This window comes from Lampetra fluviatilis, chromosome 5, assembly GCF_964198595.1.
Source record: "Lampetra fluviatilis chromosome 5, kcLamFluv1.1, whole genome shotgun sequence".
NCBI lineage: Eukaryota > Metazoa > Chordata > Hyperoartia > Petromyzontiformes > Petromyzontidae > Lampetra > Lampetra fluviatilis.
In genome coordinates, this window is record NC_136279.1 from 9,716,005 (window position 1) to 9,735,063 (window position 19,059).

Sequence of the window (19,059 nt, forward strand, 5' to 3'; positions counted from 1 at the left end):
GGATATTTACACGCTGCCAAGCATGGAAGTCTTGCCCTGCACTGCCACCATCACTCCAGTCCACATTGGATGCTTCAACAGCCACCCATACTTGGTGGGGCTACAACTACAGCCGAGCAGGTAACCACTATCATGGGGATTCACCAAAGCTCTGCCACCTACTCTCCAATAGCAAGGGTCAGCACATCATCTGCTCTGGCAAATGTGCTACACATCAGAGACACTCCTGATGACCACAATGGACACCAGCGATTGGTAGCATGAAAGCTGCATGGCTTGTGACAGCCACAAACTGATAAGATATTCTTAGGTTTTTTCGGTAAAGTCACGTAGGTAAAACATTAAAATTAATGAAAGTAAAATAAAAATAAAAATCACGACGTTTCGGAGGCAACACAAGTCTCCGTCATCAGGTGGGACCGTCACAGCCAGATTTGCTGCATCAAGTGAGGCAATGATTCAAGATGTAATCCCTTAAAAGCAAGTTGAGGGGGGAGGAGAGGGGTGGGGAGCTCATCAGAATGTGGTAGCCAATGAATGGAACGTATCGGGAGGGAGGGGGGCGGGGCTCAAAGACGGCACGACGTGCCACGTAGAACGCATCGGGAGGGGGAGGGGGGGGGGCAGGGCCAAAAGAATGCACGACGTGGTACAAGTCGGCGGCGTGGACGTGGTTGTGCGCAAGCAACTACTGCTGCACACGCCAACGCATTGGACAGAGAGGGGGAGGGGAGGCCAAAAGAGAGTGTGGTGCAAGTGTACGTGGACATGTGTGTGTACAAGCACCTGTTGATACACATGATAGAAAAGAACGAAAATGCCCATGTTTATACCAGTGCTGGCTGAACAATGAAGAGAGTACTGTTAAACACTGGGGATGTTAACACTCGGTAAAGTAAAGTAAAATAGTGCCTGTCATTGTTCAGCCAGCACTGGTATAAACATGGGCATTTTCGTTCTTTTCTATCATGTGTATCAACAGGTGCTTGTACACACACATGTCCACGTACACTTGCACCACACACTCTTTTGGCCTCCCCTCCCCCTCTCTGTCCAATGCGTTGGCGTGTGCAGCAGTAGTTGCTTGCGCACAACCACGTCCACGCCGCCGACTTGTACCACGTCGTTCATTCTTTTGGCCCTGCCCCCCCTCCCCCTCCCGATGCGTTCTACGTGGAACGTCGTGCCGTCTTTGAGCCCCGCCCCCCTCCCTCCCGATACGTTCCATTCATTGGCTACCACATTCTGATGAGCTCCGCCCCCCTCTCCTTGCTTTTAAGAGATTACATCTTGAATCATTGCCTCACTTGATGCAGCAAATCTGGCTGTGAACGTCCCACCTGATGACGGAGACTTGTGTTGCCTCCGAAACGTCGTGATTTTTTAAATTGTATTTTCATTAATTTTAATGTTTTACCTACGTGACTTTACCGAAAAAAACCTAAGAATATGAATCCTTGCAGTCACGAAAGCTTCAAATCTAAAACTGATAAGAGCTGACGCAGGAATAACCTGCTTTCATCCTGCGTGGAACGGGAGCATTTGCCACACGAAAGAACCGCACTCAGTGGGAGGTCAATCTCCTCTGCTGCCCCAGTATTCTGGAACTCCCTCGTAAACGTCCATACTGTCGACACTCTGCCCCTTCCAAGCTCAAGTTCAGGATCAAACCCAGCCTTCAACGCTTTATTTTCCTTAGCCTATAAACTATTCTCTTTCCTATAAATATTTCTATAGCATTTTAAGATGTGGTCACAACGGTATATAAATCCAAATTGTATCGCATCGCTCCGTCGTTCACCTAAATCCATTCCTCACGGACCCCGTTCTTTAAAGGTCTGATTTCTCAAGGTCATATGAGGGAGTGCAATGAACAGTCTCATTGTAATGCATGATGCCCAAATAACCCATTACATCAGCACTGCAGACAAGACTCATGATGTTATACATTTTTTATTGTTTTTATTTATGTTGGAGTCTGTTGGTATATTTTTCTGTATGCAAGGGAGACTGGTGATGGCCACATTACAAAATGAGCAGTTAACAGTGTACTGCATTTCTTTTGCGGAATGTGTTTATGTGAACTGATACGCGATCAATTTATAAACACCAGTGAGTGTGAGGTGTGAAAGTATGTGTGCGAGTGTGGATCCACAAACAATATAACTGTCTTTCGGTAAAGTCACGTAGATAGAAAAATAACAAAAAATCACGACGTTTCGATCGCAATACAAGCAATCGTCTTCAGGTGAAAAATACAGCAGGCGAACTGCTGAGGCAGGATAAATATAACGGCAGAGCTGCTGCAGCAAGAGGTTATATAGGTTTGAGATGGGTGCAACCCAAAGGTAAGTGGGCGGGGCTAGAGATGGAATTTGCATGTAAATTTAAGATCGGAGAGCCTGATAAACCTAGAGAAACAATGATCAGCCACGGTAACCTACTGGCTATCAACAAAGAATACCTCGGCTGGGGCTGATCATTGTTTTAACGCTGTGGGCACACGTGAAATAGATTTCTCCAAGACGAAGGTACTCTGCAAACCTACTGGCTATCAACAAATATTTGTTCATGAAGCCATCCAGATATATAAACACACAATTTCAACCGAGAAGATGGGTACAAACTGAGCAATAATTGGAAGGATGTTATTAACCAGGTAAAGTCATAACTGTGGCTGTGATGCTTCCATCCTACCTGCCGATGTTAGCAGTTATTTCCGACTCTTGAGTTACATTACCTTGTTAAAAGTCTTTACATTAACAAGCTAAATATCTCACTAACATAGCCTCCCTTTTACTCGATGTGGCGGTGGCTCTCGTTGTTTAATAGGCTGAATGTCTCACTGGCACGGCCATCGTTGCGGTGGTTCTTTTGCGTTGACATGCTGGTCTCTCATAGTGCAGTGGCCAACGCCGCAGCTTTTGTTGCCCACGAGGTGGCGTTGTGCCCGGTTCCCTGACACTGACATGCAAATCTTCTCATTAACACAGCCGCTGCTGTGGGAGCTGTCTCAAATTGACATGTTAATCTCTAGGTTTATCAGGCTCTCCGATCTTACATTTACATGCAAATTCCATCTCTAGCCCCGCCCACTTACCTTTGGGTTGCACTCATCTCAAACCTATATAACCTCTTGCTGCAGCAGCTCTGCCGCTATATTTCTCCTGCCTCAGCAGTTTGCCTGCTGTATTTTTTCACCTGAAGACGATTGCTCGTGTTGCGATCGAAACGTCGTGATTTTTGTTTCTATCTACGTGACTTTACCGAAACACCCAAGAGCATGAATTCCTGCCGTCACGAAAGCTTTAAGTCAAAATACAACTGTCATTGTACAGGATTGTATGCAGGTGTGTGCGTATGTATCTTCGTGTGTTTATACAAGCCAGAATATGAAATGACAAAGAAATAATGTCTGCACATTTAAACAATACGAGCTATGAACCACATTACTGTTTGAAAGCACAAGTCAATCAAATCCAGACGGGACCACAGGGGCTGCAGGAGCTGAGGCAAACCAACCAAAGACAGGCACGGACACCCCGGGCAGCTACTAGAGGGCCTCAGTCGATGTCGGAGGTCCTCAGTATTTAGGTCGCTTGACGTCAACCCTGCAAGGACACAGGTATGAGTGTTATGAGCAGACACGTGTGCATTTGCGCCCGTTTGTGTATGTGTCTTTGTCAATGCTTTTTATGTGTCTGCATATGTGATTGCATGGTGCTCACCCATCAGCAGCCATGTTTTTGCGTTTCTCGATGATCTGAAATGGAAATAAGCAGCACTGTGTCACTGATATTCACTCGCCTTGTATTCGCCAACACACGATACACTCAAACATCAAACACGACAAACACCAGCCGCCACAAAGACAAACATCCCCTGTACAGTCTTTAACACACTGTTTGGGCAGGTGCTTTTATTTAGCAAGCACCTATTAAGGCCGAAATAGTGCGCACAAGAGGGTGATGTGGCCTTCACCATGTGCATCAACCTTTTTCTCTCCCACTACCGTGTTCACACAGCACGAGATACTCATTTAAGTTCTGAGTAAACCCAGAGAAGGCCTGGATCCGTTTATATATCACTCGCCACCGATTCAAACTCAGGTTTCTGGTTTCACAGCACAGTGCACTTATTCACTGTGCCAGTGCTCCCTCCAGCAGCTAATGCACATGCCAACACACAATCATCGTATTCCAACCATTAAGGATTCATGTGACATTTACGTCACTGGCCAGCCAAAACACACGTGTATAATACACTCCATCTTTATTCACTCACACACATATACTTCTGTATTCTATGCCACCAGCCAAGAAGCGCACCCAACATTCACCTCATTCACTCACCTTACAAGTATCCATGTTCTACACACACTCGCCTTACCAAAACATATCCCACAGACACACACACAAAAGCAAAGACAAGGCTAGCAATGGCCTTAAAGCATCCCATACACACACACACAATTGCTTGCACATACATGCACACACGTCCACTCAGAATTACTCACAGCACTGATTTTCTTCCACTGTCGATCAAGCTCTGCCTTTTCATTCCCCTCCTTGTGGCGCCGAGTTTTGCGCCCCTCCGCCATCTTGATACCGTACTGGAATGCAGCTCTAGGGGGTGGGAGTGCACAGAGTACGTATTGTGTCAAAGTGTGTGCGTGCGAGTGGCCGAGTGATTAGTGCATCGCGTTACAAACGTGTCGACCCGAGTTTGATTCCTGGCTACGGCTAACAGCAGCTAGCATACAGAATCAGTCCCAAGCATCTCCTAGGTTAAGTCAGCATAAAACTAGTACTGTGTGGTGTAAACATCAGCACTAGAGTCAAAGGCAGCTGGGCATGGTGCTGGTCACACCACTCCCTATTGTGCTATGCTGACTTTAATAGGTGCTCGCAAAAAGCACTTGTCCCCAACAGTCTCTGAAAAACCTATAGTGGGGTATTTGTGTCTGTATGTGAGTCCACACCAACTGGTGTATGTGCGAGTCCCATATGACTGCATGAGTGAGAGCAGACTTTATGAAAATGTAACGGACCAGTTTGAGCTCATGTGAGTCTTTGTGAGTGTGGCCAAATGCGTGTTCAGCTATAATTTCTGAGTGTGCCTGAGGATCAGCTGTCACAGATCTTCCTAAGGGCTCTGTTGTTGATGCTTGGCCCTGGTTTAATTGTCCTGGGCCATGCTGCGGTGTTACTGCCTCCTCTCTTCTATGTTTTCTTCTCCCCTATCTTAAATGTAGGTTTTTCATTATGAAAAGCATCTTGAAGATATTATAATTTAACATTTTTTTTTATGGTTGTTGAGTTTGTGAAAGTCTGTGTTTTTGAGTGAGAGTCAGTATTTCTGAAAAGTGTACACAGTTTTTGTTCGTGAGAGTGGCCAAGTATGTGTGCGAGTTTGCATGCACGTCTGTGTTTGGATGAATCTGTGCGATTGAGACTACATGTCAACTTTTACAAATCTGAGAAACGTTTTAAGTGTGCTAGTTTGCGTGAGAATAAATCTGTACAAGTCCAAACCTTGGGCGAGTAAGTCTGTCCAAGCGCATCTGTGTACGAGTGTGATCCTGTGAACGAGTAGGCGTGTGTGTGAATGATTGTGTCCAAGTGATGCAGAGTGTGCGCGAGTGAATACTTGGGTAGGGCCTCCTTGTTGCTCATGTAGTCGCTGTACTCCTCTTGAGTCTCGAAGTCCCAGCGTCCCAGAGGACCCTTCTTGTTTCCCTGAAACGCACACACACACAGGCTTATGTGTCGAGCATCAGTGGCTTTGTCTTAGCATCAACCAAGATCTAGCCACTGCTATATGAAGGGATCCCCAGCCATCGTCATTTCTCACAATCCCGCCATGTAATGTTCCATCCCGCATCTGCAAAGGACCTGCTTTTATTACACCAACTTCCAGGTGGACACCCGCTCAAGCAAGCATGTTCCTTTCTTTGGTTGTCACAGGCATTATTCACGACCACCAACCATCATCTCATCTAGAAATTTGTCCTGCTTATACTCACTTACCTATTCTGAACAGTCAATATGTCTCCAACCTTCATATGTTCTATAATCCAGGTCTTTCTTGTCCTGTCTCAGCATAATTCCAAGCATGTACCTCTCCTTTTTTGTACAATTTCCAGTTATTGTTCAATTTTCTTTGTCAATGTTTGTGATCTATTTTATAGCAGACAATGAATACTTGTTTGCGTGTATGAAAGTATACCTGGTCCATCTTGCTGTAGTCGACCTCATCATCGCTGTCCACCCCAACATCCTCCATCAACCTGACAGCAGACAAGTACAACAACAAACATGTCCATGCACCGAAATGTAATAACTACGTCATTGACTGCAAGGCAGTGGTGGTGTCAAAAGTTTGACTCTGCCATGTGTTGTTAACTCAAGAGGCCACTTTAAGTCAAGGCTCATGGAGGGGGGATGACCGGGGTGGCTCAGAGGTTAGGCCACCGAACTGACACTGATGAGATCCCTGGGTTCAAAAACAGGCAGCTGGCTGCAATTAAAACAGGTTCCCAAGGGTAATGAGTTAATGGTGTGAAGAAACTGGTCACCAATGACTGAAAAAAATACCTTAAATTTGTCTGTTCCCTCATTTTAGCTAAATTCCACTGCCATTCGACAAACAGTACTCTTATAAAGAAGAGAGGGTGGGAAAGTGCTGCTGTGGTTGGACAAAGCCAATGGCTCAGTAAGATGCATCCTTCACAAACCTCCTCCACTCAAAAGCCAATCTTGACACTGCTTGTACCAGTCATTGACAAGCGCACTCAGATGATCCTGTACCACATCAGCCCATCTTTCTTCTATCTCATGTCATGTCTATTTACCCACCCCTTATCTGGCCAAGCTGCCTCTAACATTGTTCGGCCCACACAACAACCGCCAGTTATCATGAAGTGGCAGTGACACCGCCAGGGCGCTTGTGCCAGGTTAGGTGCACTTTGAGGTCACAAGACGTGTTCGATGGTTCGCTGGCAGGTCACATAACAGAACCAGGTGTTAATGAAGTTATTGGTAACTTACTGAGATGACTATCAGATTCACCAGATGTGTTACCTGTGCTCTCCAGTGTTACCTAAGATCTGTCAGGGTCCCTGATCATCTGTTCATGATCATTAAGGATATGCACACACGGACGAGCGCACTCACGAGTTGGGGTAGCACTCGGCATAGCTGTTCGAGGTGCCCAGGAAGTCGCCTCCCGTGCGCCCGGAATCGTGTCGCTTGTCGGGCGTGAGGTCGCTTGCGGGTTAAGGAGCCTCGCACACGCTTGTTCACTCAGATCAGGCTCACTCAGCAAAAGCGGACGCTAAATTACATCATTATATTCATACTCTCAAGCCAGAGATCCTTAGATGCAAAATTGCACAAATATCCATACTCTTTTACATTCAGGAGCGTCACACATTCACAAGCAGACACCTTCACATCAACCATACTTGCACTGTCGCATGCATGCGTGACACTGGTGTTGCATGGATGAGTTTCGGCACACTCCCTTGTGGTGTGACGCGTATGTGTGAACAGTGTGTATGTGTGCGAGTGCTGGGTGAGTGTGTGTGAACTGTGCGTGTGTATGAACTGTGTGAGTAATCGGTGAGGAAAGGATATGCTGTAGGCTCGGTGCCCGCAGCTGGTGCCCAGGTGGAGCCTGCAAACTTCTCATTTATCGACTGGATCAGCTCTTTGGCCGGGAGAATCACTGCATGAAAAAAAACAAATGGCACATGAACCCCATTGCACAGTATGAGCACTACTACAGCGTTTAAACCATATTATCAGCTTCATGAATTCCACACATCAGCATAAACCACATAGCGCAGATATCATATTAACCAAACAAAATTTATCAACGAAAACACCATGTTACAATTGTTTTGTGTTTCTCCTAATTTTATCCCAACTGTGCTATCACAGTCTAATATTGGAACTCGTGTAGAGCAGTGCAACCCTTCTTGTTAGAGAGCAGCCCACAGAAGCGGATATCACAGAGCTACCTCTGAGATCCCTTTAAGTGACTTATTGTCCATGCACAGTAGGGGGCAGAACTTTCCCACCCACCCTACGACAGGAAGTAATGTTCACTGCAAGTAAACTTTAGAAAAAAAAATATTTCTCAGCTGAAATTTTTCCACATTAAATGTAGACCATAAACTCACTAAACTTGAAAACCCAATTTAATCACAAGTTACCTGGATTTGAACCAAAAAATTTCAGTGGCAACCTCGATATTATACCATTTACCCACACCACCCGCATGCATCACAGCAAACTTATGAGCACCAGGACACGCAACCATCAAATATATGCAACAAAATGCAAGCACATGAAAAGTATCAACTTCACCAAAGTGGACGAATCAAACGTAACTGCTAATGTTCAAATGGTCCACAGGAAATGCTCAATTACAAATCCAGATTGTATCCATACATTGGATTGTATACACCATGCAGACCAAAATGGCCCGTGCACACATACAGCACACGGGCAATCACTCTCACGCAGGCTCACCTTTTTCAGAAGTTGAAGGCTGCACGCACACAAGCAAACACACACAAGAATTACACAACCAACTTAAATATCATTATCATTGTTTTATCATATTTTATTACAATAATTAACGAATTGATTGAATGAATAAAGCGCTCACTGGCTCATTAATTTTACCGAGGAGCAATGACGCAGGTGCACCCCAAACGATGAAAGTGCTGTGTAAAAATAATAATGTCCATTATGCAGGAGAGCCTCACTGAGTCACTATTTTCAGGAGGGTTCTGCATTGGGATATTTGGCCAATTCCATTCATGAGGATTTGACACGTGGGTAGAAACCAGACCACCCTGAGAAAACCTATGTGTACAAGATAGCTATCAAAGCTCCTCACAAGATGGCTCCAAACATCCATTTTTCCTCTTCTACATTGTATTGCCCACCTTGTAGCCCAGCATTTTCAGGACTTCCACACATCACACACAGGACAGGGATCCTTTAACAAGCGTGGCTCACAAGAAAAATGTGGTCCACGAAATCTTTTGGAGTGTGCCTCAAAGATTAAACTGGTGAGATGAAAGGGAAATACAAAAGAGATTGATATGAGAGAATCATGGACAAAAGGTACAGATCAGTGGTCCCATTTATAGGAGTTACATCACTACACCCATGTGCTGCCGTAATGCCTGTGCTCGTGACAAGATGTGACTTGATAATGTCACGTAGCCTGACAAGCACGGGACAATTTCATCAACCTCAGGCCGAATTTCAGTATAGTCACCTCCTCATCCTGCGATGGCTTCTCGAAGTAGCTTGCACGTGCCACGGCTTTCCGTTCATTCTCGATCTCCCTCTCCTTCTTCTCCCGCTCTCTCTCCCTCTCCTTCTCTCGCTCCCGCTCACGCTCCCTCCCTCCAGGCTTGGCGGCTGTGGTCACGTACTCTCCAACATCATCAAAGATCCTGGTGGTGAGACGTTGCAGCCATGAGGGAAGACAGCGTTCTTATTACTTCCCGCCCCAACAGTATAGCAAAGTTATATCGCCGATTCTGTTTTTGTGGATTGGTGTATGGACATTTGTGTGTGCATGTGCATGCGTGCGACACTCACGTCAAGTCGGCCTCAGGCAGCTTCTTCTCATCCACGACCACCTTGCCTGTGCACGGGCACGCCATTCCACAATCACCATGAGATGGGGAAGGGGACAAGCAGGGAACACCGGAAACACCACAGGGGAACACAAGGACAGGACGCAGGAACAAACACTCTATGCATTTCGGGCAACCCACAACCCATGGACTTGCCCCTCCTTACTTTTCCCTTCTCATCTCACTCCACTTCTCTCACTCTACTCCCTTTCACGTGCTCTCCTACCTCTACCATCAAATATCACTCTACTCTCCTTCACGTATTCTCATCCTTCTACCCTCTAATATCACTCTACTTCCCTTCACGCACTCTCCTACCTCTCCACTCCAATTTCACTCTACTTCCCTCCACGCGCCCTCCTACCTACCTCTACTCTCTCACTCTACTTACCTCCATGGACTCTGCTACGACAACCAATGATTTCCTGTCGTAGCCTCCAGTCAGCCTTTTGCACAGTTGAGTCTTCTGCTACTCCGACTTAGGAACATCCTTGCTCCCAGCCATTTGTACTGTTGACTGCCTATTCCTGTTCAAGTCCAGGGTCAGTTTCCTTTACCAATGACTGAGTGATTGTCTATAAGATAAATGACCAGTACAGCATCTTGAGATGTACTGTATCGTATGTGTTCCATGCTCAAATACCCCCGTGCCCTACGAATCCCCATGTGCCATATACGTAATAGCTAAGATGCAAGTATCTTAGCTGAACCAATTTAGTACATAGCTTATAACTGTAGCGCTTTGAGAAAAGGTCGCAAGTAAACTAAATTGTGTGTGTTAATGCATTTGAATGTCATATTTGATCATTGGTAAGGAAAAATTTCGATTTAAAGCTTTCGTGACTGCAGGGATTCATCTTCTTGGTTCTTTCGGTAAAGTCACGTAGAAGGGAAGTAATAAAATAATAAAAATAAAACATAATAAAACAATTCTCACGACGTTTCGGCCACAACGCAAGCAGCCATCCTCAGGCGAAGAATGAAACACCCCAAGCTTGGAGCGTATATTTAAGCTGGGTTAGAGGGGGGGGAGGTGGGAAGAAGAGCGCCTAAACAAAATAATTTGCATATCAAGAGGAATTCAGCATATGGAAAATGCGTAGGAGGTGGGCGGGGGGGGTTCCAAATCAATACTATGCCCGTGCATTATGCAGGATTAGCAGCATCAAAGGGGGGGGGGGGGGAAGGGGGGGAGCATTAACAAAGGAAAGGAATGTTAATAGTATGTAGCTGTAGTTACTAAACAACCACGTAAAAAACTACAGTATAAACTGCATGACAAACTAAAGTATAAACTACATAGCATCATCAGTAAACTTACTATACTCTACAATAAGCTGAGTTACTAACAGTAAGTAATACATGAAAAATTCTACGTTGTAAAAAATTATATAATATGCTTCCATCTAAACTTTATTCTCTTACATCACACGCGTCTATACCGTACTATATACTTCCATAGGCAAAACCAACATTAAATTACATACTGTATTGCTATAAACCACCCTATACCTTATACATTTTTAATATAACACTATGTATTATTCTACCCACCCTAATGTGTATCAAAATGGTTTATTACGTCCTTCCAGTGATTGCTAAGCCAGAATCCATCTTCTCGGTTAAAATTGTCTCTGTGTTTGTAAATGTGGATCGCCTCATGTACGAATCTCTCATGATAGCCAGATGGCTTGCAGAGAACCTCTGTCTTGGAGAAGTCAATGTCATGTGAGCCCACTGAGTTGTAACAGTGATCTGCCACGGCTGAGGTGTTTGTCCTACAGTGTTTCAGGTCAGCTTTATGTTCACGGATGCGGTCCGAGACATGTCGTTTGGTTTCCCCAATGTAACTGCTACCACAGAGGTTGCCTCTTGCCTCGTCGTGAGAATTGTTTTATTATGTTTTATTTTTATTGCCTCGTCGTGAGAATTGTTTTATTATGTTTTATTTTTATTATTTTATTACTTCCCTTCTACGTGACTTTACCGAAAGAACCAAGAAGATGGTAAGGAAAAGTTTCCCGGTAATAGCCTAATTGATGTCTCACTGTTCTTCCTGTACCCAACCCTCACACCCCTCGTGCCCACCTCTCTCCTTCTTCTTGAGCTTGCGGGGCCGTGTGCCTTGACGCAGGTAGGACAGGATCTGCGTGAGTTTGTTGATGACGATGTCGTTGGTGGTCAGGGTCGTGTGAGACTGCATAGAAGGGGAAATATGCAGGCAACCTTAAGACATTGAAGTGGCATTAGGCAAAAGCTGTGTTTCACAGGAGTTCTGCCCCAGATAAAAGTTCTGTATTGCACAAGACGAGTGTTTTGTAAAACTATAAACATTATACAATATTTTTTTATTTTACCAGATAAGGCCCACTGAGCTATATAGGTCTTTTTCAGAAGCGACCTGGCCATAAATACTAGCCCAACGAATTGGCTTATCATGTGGAAATGCATAGCAGCCAAATACTCTTTAATTAATGTTTCTAAATAATGGCAGGAAAAACCAGAGGACCCAGAGAAAAATCCACACGACCACGGGGCGAACAGGCAAACTCCAAATATAAAGGCGTCAAGGTTGGGATCGAACCCACGACCTCCTGCGAGGTAGTTAATATCTCATTACCGCGGCACCCGCGTACTGATGAACAAGTGTTTTTTTATGGTAATTATGCTATATATTTTTTGCATGAACGCCTCAGTAAGTCTCCGGACTCCGGGAGAGCGGGCGACCCGGCCGCTCCTCACCTCCAGCGTGGGACAGTCGGCCTTGCTGCGGATGAGAGTGGTGGGGATGTCCGTGTCAGCGTAGTCATCCTCCAGGTCCACTACGTACGCCATGCGCCCAGGCAGGAACAGCTCGTTCCTCTCGGGCGGCTTGTGCCGGAACAGGACGCGGAACACGTTCCGCCCTGAGCAACGTTGTGGTGTCACAATCGTGGAATAAAACGATTAACTATTTCACATTTCATGGCAATGACTTGGCATTATAGAGCTGATGAGCCCAGGATCATTCCAGGTGATTTGGTCTTAAGCAACATTAACAGCAGCAGCAACATCATCAGTAGAAACAGCTTCATCATCATCAACAGGAGCATCGAACGTAGCCTAACCAGCACAATGGAGAAAGGCACTTATCTAGCATTGGAATGAAAAGGGTTGTGCATTATTATAATTTTCATTGCACTCATGACATATCTATACAATAGATAATGTAAGGATGTATTACTTTTTGAGTTATAATAACTGTACATGTGAATGTTATGAAAATAACTGTATATGTGAATGTAAATAATCTCAGTCAAGGGGGTTCATCATTACAAGTTTATATGGATTGAAGAACCGAGGCATTTTAAAGTGCCCCATCCTCACATGCCCCCATATATCCTTGTTTCACATAATCCAGTCCCGTGTCTCACGCCCCCGTACTATGATGGGTTATGTTAACAGGCTACCATTGAGACAGGGGGGTTATCATCTTGATGAGATCTTGATTTGCTGAAGAACTCACCCAGGCGAGTCCGAAATTCAATCTTATTTTCGGGGTCTTCCTCCTGCCTGTGAACAATTCACCAACGCCATTAACATGACAATCACTTTTACCATTTCATACCATTACCAATAGATATCAGAACTACTATTACCAGGTAATAGGTTCACACACTACTGTATAAATCACACGGTGTTGTGCGATGATCACCTTTTCCTCTCTGGAATCTTCTCCAAGGCATCCTCGTCATCTCTTTCCTTGCTTGTAATCTCGGCACGCACCTTACAACCATACGGACGCATACATGCGGACACACACACGTGAGCACATATACACACACACAAACGCAGGAACACATATGCACTCGCCTGCACCCAGAAAGCACTAACCCGTGCATCCAAAGAGATGCAAAGTAAACACAAAAATGCCTGCTGTTAGCTTGGATAGACTTGTGACAGAACTGCAATTTTTTTAAAACACAGCATTGGGTGGAAGATAAAGGACACAGTACAGACAGCATAAGATAAAAGGCAGAGGTCATAGGGCATAGAATTAGATACTTAAAGATGCATCAAATAAATTCACCCAAGATGCACGTACCCAACTGCGCATTTAACAATTAATAGGTTTAGGCAAATTATATGCTCAAAGTGAACGAGTCATATATGAGTGAGTACAAACAAGATGGACAATGCAATTGACTGAATGTGACAAAAAAAATAACAAATCCTGGCATCCAATCATGACCCCGAATTAGGACAACTGAACAAATCGCAGGGGAGGGTAAATCATTTGTTCATCTCAAGGAACAGGGAACTGGGGGAAAAAGGTCAGAGGCCAGTAGGGCAGAAAATAAAGTGAAAATATCAGAACACATGTGACATGGGGGGCAGGGGGGGCATGAGTCAAAGACCAGAACAATCAAACCAAGATTCAAAGGGTTGGGGCAGGTCCCACCTTCTGCAGCAGAGCGAAGTCGAGCCCCTTCACCAAGTGGGTGTGCTCCATGTCACCTCCCAAGAACTTGGACTCCTGGATGAGTTGCCGACGCTTCTCGGCCGCGGACTTATCTCTGGAGAAGGTGCGACACCGGTGACATGCATGTGAGCCAATGCCACTACATCATGGTGTCTGAGTGTTTGCATATGTGTGCAAGTGTATGCTATACGGAGTTGTGTATAAACATTTATTCGTATATATATCACCATTGGCCATGATCTATCCAATTCTGGATGAAGGCCTCTCCAAGCCATCACCATCTCTCACGGTCTTGCGTTGCCACACTCTATCCAGCGCCTGCACATGAGCCGATCTCAATGCTCCATCTCCACAGTGGATATCCTCTCAGGTGAAACCAGCGTGCAAGTTAAAAAGCATGGCTCAGTGTATTCCGTCTGCCAACCGAATAACCAGACCATGGATAATTATTAATTGGAGTTAACCCTATGTCTGTCTGCATGTGGTTGTGAATTGTTAATTACACTCAACATCGAGCAGTGCCGAGCGGCTAAAGAGTAGCAAGTTGACAGAGTTGGGAGCACAAGCTTGCATTTGCTAGTTATCTCAATCAGCCAAACCATAACACCCGTGTATGTCTCATGACCTCTGTCCGGTAATCCTTAAGAAACTTCACACGGCCTGAAAGTACATCTAGCCTGCACAAGAGAGTTGTGGTGATGCTGCCGTCAATTAGTGGCGAATGGCAGTTGTTGCATATGTATGGTTGTACGTGTATATATCGGGGCACATGTGTGATCGTGCGTGCTGTACGCCTCGGCGCTGGGTCCCACAGCACGGTAGTTGGCTGTCGTGGAAATGGTGTCGGTCTCCTCATAGTCCTTGTTGAGGCCGTCGCGGCGCTCGCGCGCGCGGTCCCGGTATTTCTCCGCAAGCTCCCGCTCACGCTCCTGCTCCTGCAGTTTGAGCTTCGCATAGTAACTGCACAGGGACAAAAACACCATAATCAGCATCAGCAGAAATAGCAGTAACTCGAACAACTTTAACATCAAAAACAGTACAACCATCTGTATCGTTTACTAAATGTTCATCTGCACCACTACCATCATTAACAGATCAACACAATTAATATCACAGACATGAAAACAATCGATGACAGCACCATCAGCACAGGCCTCAAAGCCCCATTTTTTAAATCTCAGCAGCATTGACATCATCAATGTAATAACCATTACCATCACCAATATCATTATTATCATAATCACAGTTAATGATGCATAATTTTCAACAACATCCCACAATCATCACGGCCATCACCAAAATCTACCAACACTCTCATTATCATTGCACCAACCTTTTTTTCTTCCTCCTACGAGCAGCTGGATCTTCATCCTCGTTGTACTCACGGGGCATCCTGCAAGTATGTGTACACACGCACACAAGAGCCACAGGGCACATGCGTTAACACGTATATGTGTACTAACCTGACTTCTCAGTGGCGTGTTCTGATTTGCACGTGTGAAAACTCACCCTTGTGTGCATACCCACTCGTGTTTGTGAGTTAACTCAGGTATGTGTAATCAGTCATATATGTAGGTGTACTCTTCTGGGTGTATAGAGATACATTTATGTATATATGTGCTTGCGTACGTGTATACTCACTCATGTGTGCGTGCCCGTGCGGTGGGGGGCGCCGAGGACGGCGCAGTCCGCGGGGTCATGAGGAGTCGTCGAAAGTCATCATTGGTGAGTCGAGACGCACTGAGAGAACACAGAGACATTCCCAATTTAAAGTGCCATTCCCATTGGAAACACAATCCCAATGAAATGGTAATAAAACCCCATAATACACAGTAATGCATGCAACAGCATTGAAACATTCCCAACAGTAGTTCTAGGTGTAGAACGTTGAGATTTATGACGTACTCGTATAAATAGTTGATGTGTAGGTGTACCAGGGGCATGGGTAGATGGTTGAAATGTAGATCTAAAGTGTTGGCGTGTGGTAGTTTAGAGTTGTTTAGTTTTTGGTGTAGGAGATAAAGGTGGTGGTGCAGGAGTTCGATGTGTAGTAAGTTATGTGCAGTAGGTTGGGGTGCAGTAGGTCTAAGTGGAGTCTTTTGGAATACTGTCATGGCTTTGTAGTTTGGGTTGTGGTTAAGTATAGGTGTAAGAAGTTGAGGTGTTGCAATTAGTATGACTGTAGGTGTAGGAGATGTTGTAGTTTCAGGTATAATTTAAGGTGTATGGTTATGCAGATATAACATCAACGTGGGTGCATGCGATTGTGTCGGATGTTGCGACTGCTCACTTGAAATCGTCAATGTCGTCCACATCAATGCCATCAGGAGCCAGGGGGTTTGAGAAAGCCTCGTCTGCTCACGCACACCAACACAAACATCCAGTGACTCATTTTAAGGTCGAGTCGATTTCAGCGAGGCCCACTGTCAGTTTAGATATTAGATATTGATGTTAACCGTAGCTTGGAATCGAACGCAGGTCACCGGGTTGGTAGTGCACGTTCGCCAACCACTACACCACCACTGCTCACACATATGAACGCATAAATATATACAAACACGCGCGTACACATTGGAACATCAATTGTCGGCTACTTCTTGCCCACTCCCAATCTCGCTGACACGATGCCGGTCCAATTCTCGTCCGCATCACATCAACATCCTCGGGTTACAATTGGCTCGAAGACTTGGGACGTTAACACTGATCCATAACAAAAACATAACAGTGCCATATTACGGCTCCCTGATCCTCAGGTTTTTTTATACTGAATAATGAGAATGGCGCATTAGTATGGCTGAGTCTCAGGCATGAACATGAAAACCGAAACACTATAACTGTCTGTCTCGACGAGCCTCAGGCATTACCACTGAACCATAAGAATGATGTAGTCTACTAAAAACATTATTAACCAGCACCTCCGATTAGCACGGTAGGCTACGTACGATAACGGTGCCTTAAGTCTGGCTCCACCAGCCTCGGACATTCACACCGAGTCCTAAGAATGCTTGAGTCTGACTCAACGATCCCCAGTTATTAACTAGAAGTGCTTTAGTCTGATGTGGGTTAGAAGGCGATGCAAGTGGAAGGGAAGAGTTCAAGAGGGAGGCAGAAGAGAAGATGGGGGGCGATGTGGTTCGATCAGAAACGGTGGCCCGAGCAGCGGAGAGAGACATGGCGCAGGACAGGGCAGCGTGGAGAAGGTTGGCAAGAACAGCGGGACCCCACGCGAGTGGGTCAAACGCGTGGAAGAAGAAGAAGTGCTGCTTTAGTCTGGCTCCACGAGCTCTTCGCCGTTAACACTGAAGCCTGCGGGACCCGAAGGGAAGGCCCTCGGCTGGGCCTCGAGCGACGACGCGAACGCATTTCCCGCGAGAACGAACTCACGCTCGGCTGCCTTGGACGACATGTCTCGCGGATCGTCGCAAACGTTCTTAGGAAGCGGAAGAAAACAACAAAAACAGAAACAACGAAGGCGAAATTTCACTAAAGACACAAAGTGGAGTGCCGCTTGAACCCTCGGCGAAGTCAACCGCGCGCAGCCATCACGGGGGTCAGATGAGTGGAACGATTTAAGAATGAGAAGCGCCCCGAGGGCGCTATTAGATAGGGAAAGGCGAGGGGGACTCCATATTTCCCCTTTATATTTTGCTCCGAGGGCGTGAGTGTATCACACAGTCCGTGGACGGGAAGCGAGGGGTTTGTTTTGAACGCTTGGAGAAAAAAGGCGATTTGTGAATGTCGTCGTCGAACTTCTTTCGCGCCGTACGTAGCCGACCGCGATAGTAGGAGGTGCGGACTGGGGTGGGGGTTCGGAAGCACAACAAACTAAACAGTTATAAAGAAATTAGTTATCGATTGAGACGACTTAGAAGAGAAAACCCAACATCTTAATAACGCGTGTGTTCAGTGGAGCTTTGTATGCTTGAGCGACTTGAAAAAGTATGAGAGATAAGATATATCGAAGTGTATTGCTACAGGACACTGCATCTAAACCCGACCCAAAGAGTGACGAACATCGAAGACAAATGTTGCACATAGAAGAAGACCTGATGCAGGCAGTTATGATAATGAAACTGGCACTATTTGAACAGATGTAGGATGAATTTCGATTTAAAGCTTTCGTGACTGCAGGGATTCATCTTCTTGGTTCTTTCGGTAAAGTCACGTAGAAGGGAATAAAATAATGAAAATAAAACATAATAAAATAATTCTCACGACGTTTCGGCCACAACGCAAGTAGTCGCCTCGACAGTCCTGGTTTCACCTGAGGACGGCTACTTGCGTTGTGGCCGAAACGTCGTGAGAATTATTTTATGTTTTATTTTTATTATTTTATTACTTCCCTTCTACGTGACTTTACCGAAAGAACCAAGAAGATGTAGGATGAACAACAGATACATTAAAAGTGTGTTGTTGGGAAAAATGGAAGGAACAGGAAGACCTTAAAAGAGAATGAGATTAGTGCTGGAAAGATGTGCACTCCTTGAGCATATTGGCACAAGACAGAGCAAAGTGGAAACAAATGACAATGTGCAATGGACACATACGGGCTATCTGCCCATTGATCGTGATGTTGATGCTGTCTTCGCATCACGGCTCATCTATATAGAGTACACCATGCACGTACACAATGTGCTTACATTTGCACCAGCATTCCCTCTCCTTGTTATTTCACCCGGGGCTGAGCACTTTGTTGTAGTTATTGGGAGTTCAAAACAAGCGATGTTTCAGGCCAAATTCAGTTCCGAGTGATCACGGTCCCCCGGGTGCTGATTGACAGGTCGCAATTGGTGAAACAACGCTTCATGCTGACGAAATTCCGATTTGGGCCGCGAATAAGCCATTGCATTTTGTTTTTACCAGGAATGAACAATTTGGATGTTTTAATTTGGGATGTTGTGGCGATAATTTAGTTGGCCGTTGGGAGTATTGC

The 19,059-nt window shown here is 45.4% G+C and overlaps 1 protein-coding gene across 1 annotated transcript; it reads right to left on the reverse strand.

Moving 5' to 3' along the window:
* Positions 1 to 1,934: 1,934 nt before the first annotated feature.
* IK (IK cytokine) lies at positions 1,935 to 17,695 on the reverse strand. Its single transcript, XM_078856712.1, has 20 exons — positions 17,511 to 17,695; positions 16,417 to 16,480; positions 15,768 to 15,866; positions 15,460 to 15,519; positions 14,919 to 15,086; positions 14,106 to 14,220; positions 13,359 to 13,429; positions 13,170 to 13,216; positions 12,407 to 12,570; positions 11,753 to 11,861; positions 9,627 to 9,672; positions 9,298 to 9,478; positions 8,538 to 8,556; positions 7,638 to 7,728; positions 7,176 to 7,259; positions 6,229 to 6,289; positions 5,650 to 5,738; positions 4,517 to 4,625; positions 3,729 to 3,763; positions 1,935 to 3,611 (listed from the first exon to the last, which is right to left on the reverse strand). Exons 1-20 carry the CDS (start codon positions 17,530 to 17,532, stop codon positions 3,584 to 3,586), a joined length of 1,662 nt encoding a protein of 553 aa, XP_078712838.1. The 5' UTR covers positions 17,533 to 17,695; the 3' UTR covers positions 1,935 to 3,583.
* Positions 17,696 to 19,059: the final 1,364 nt, after the last annotated feature.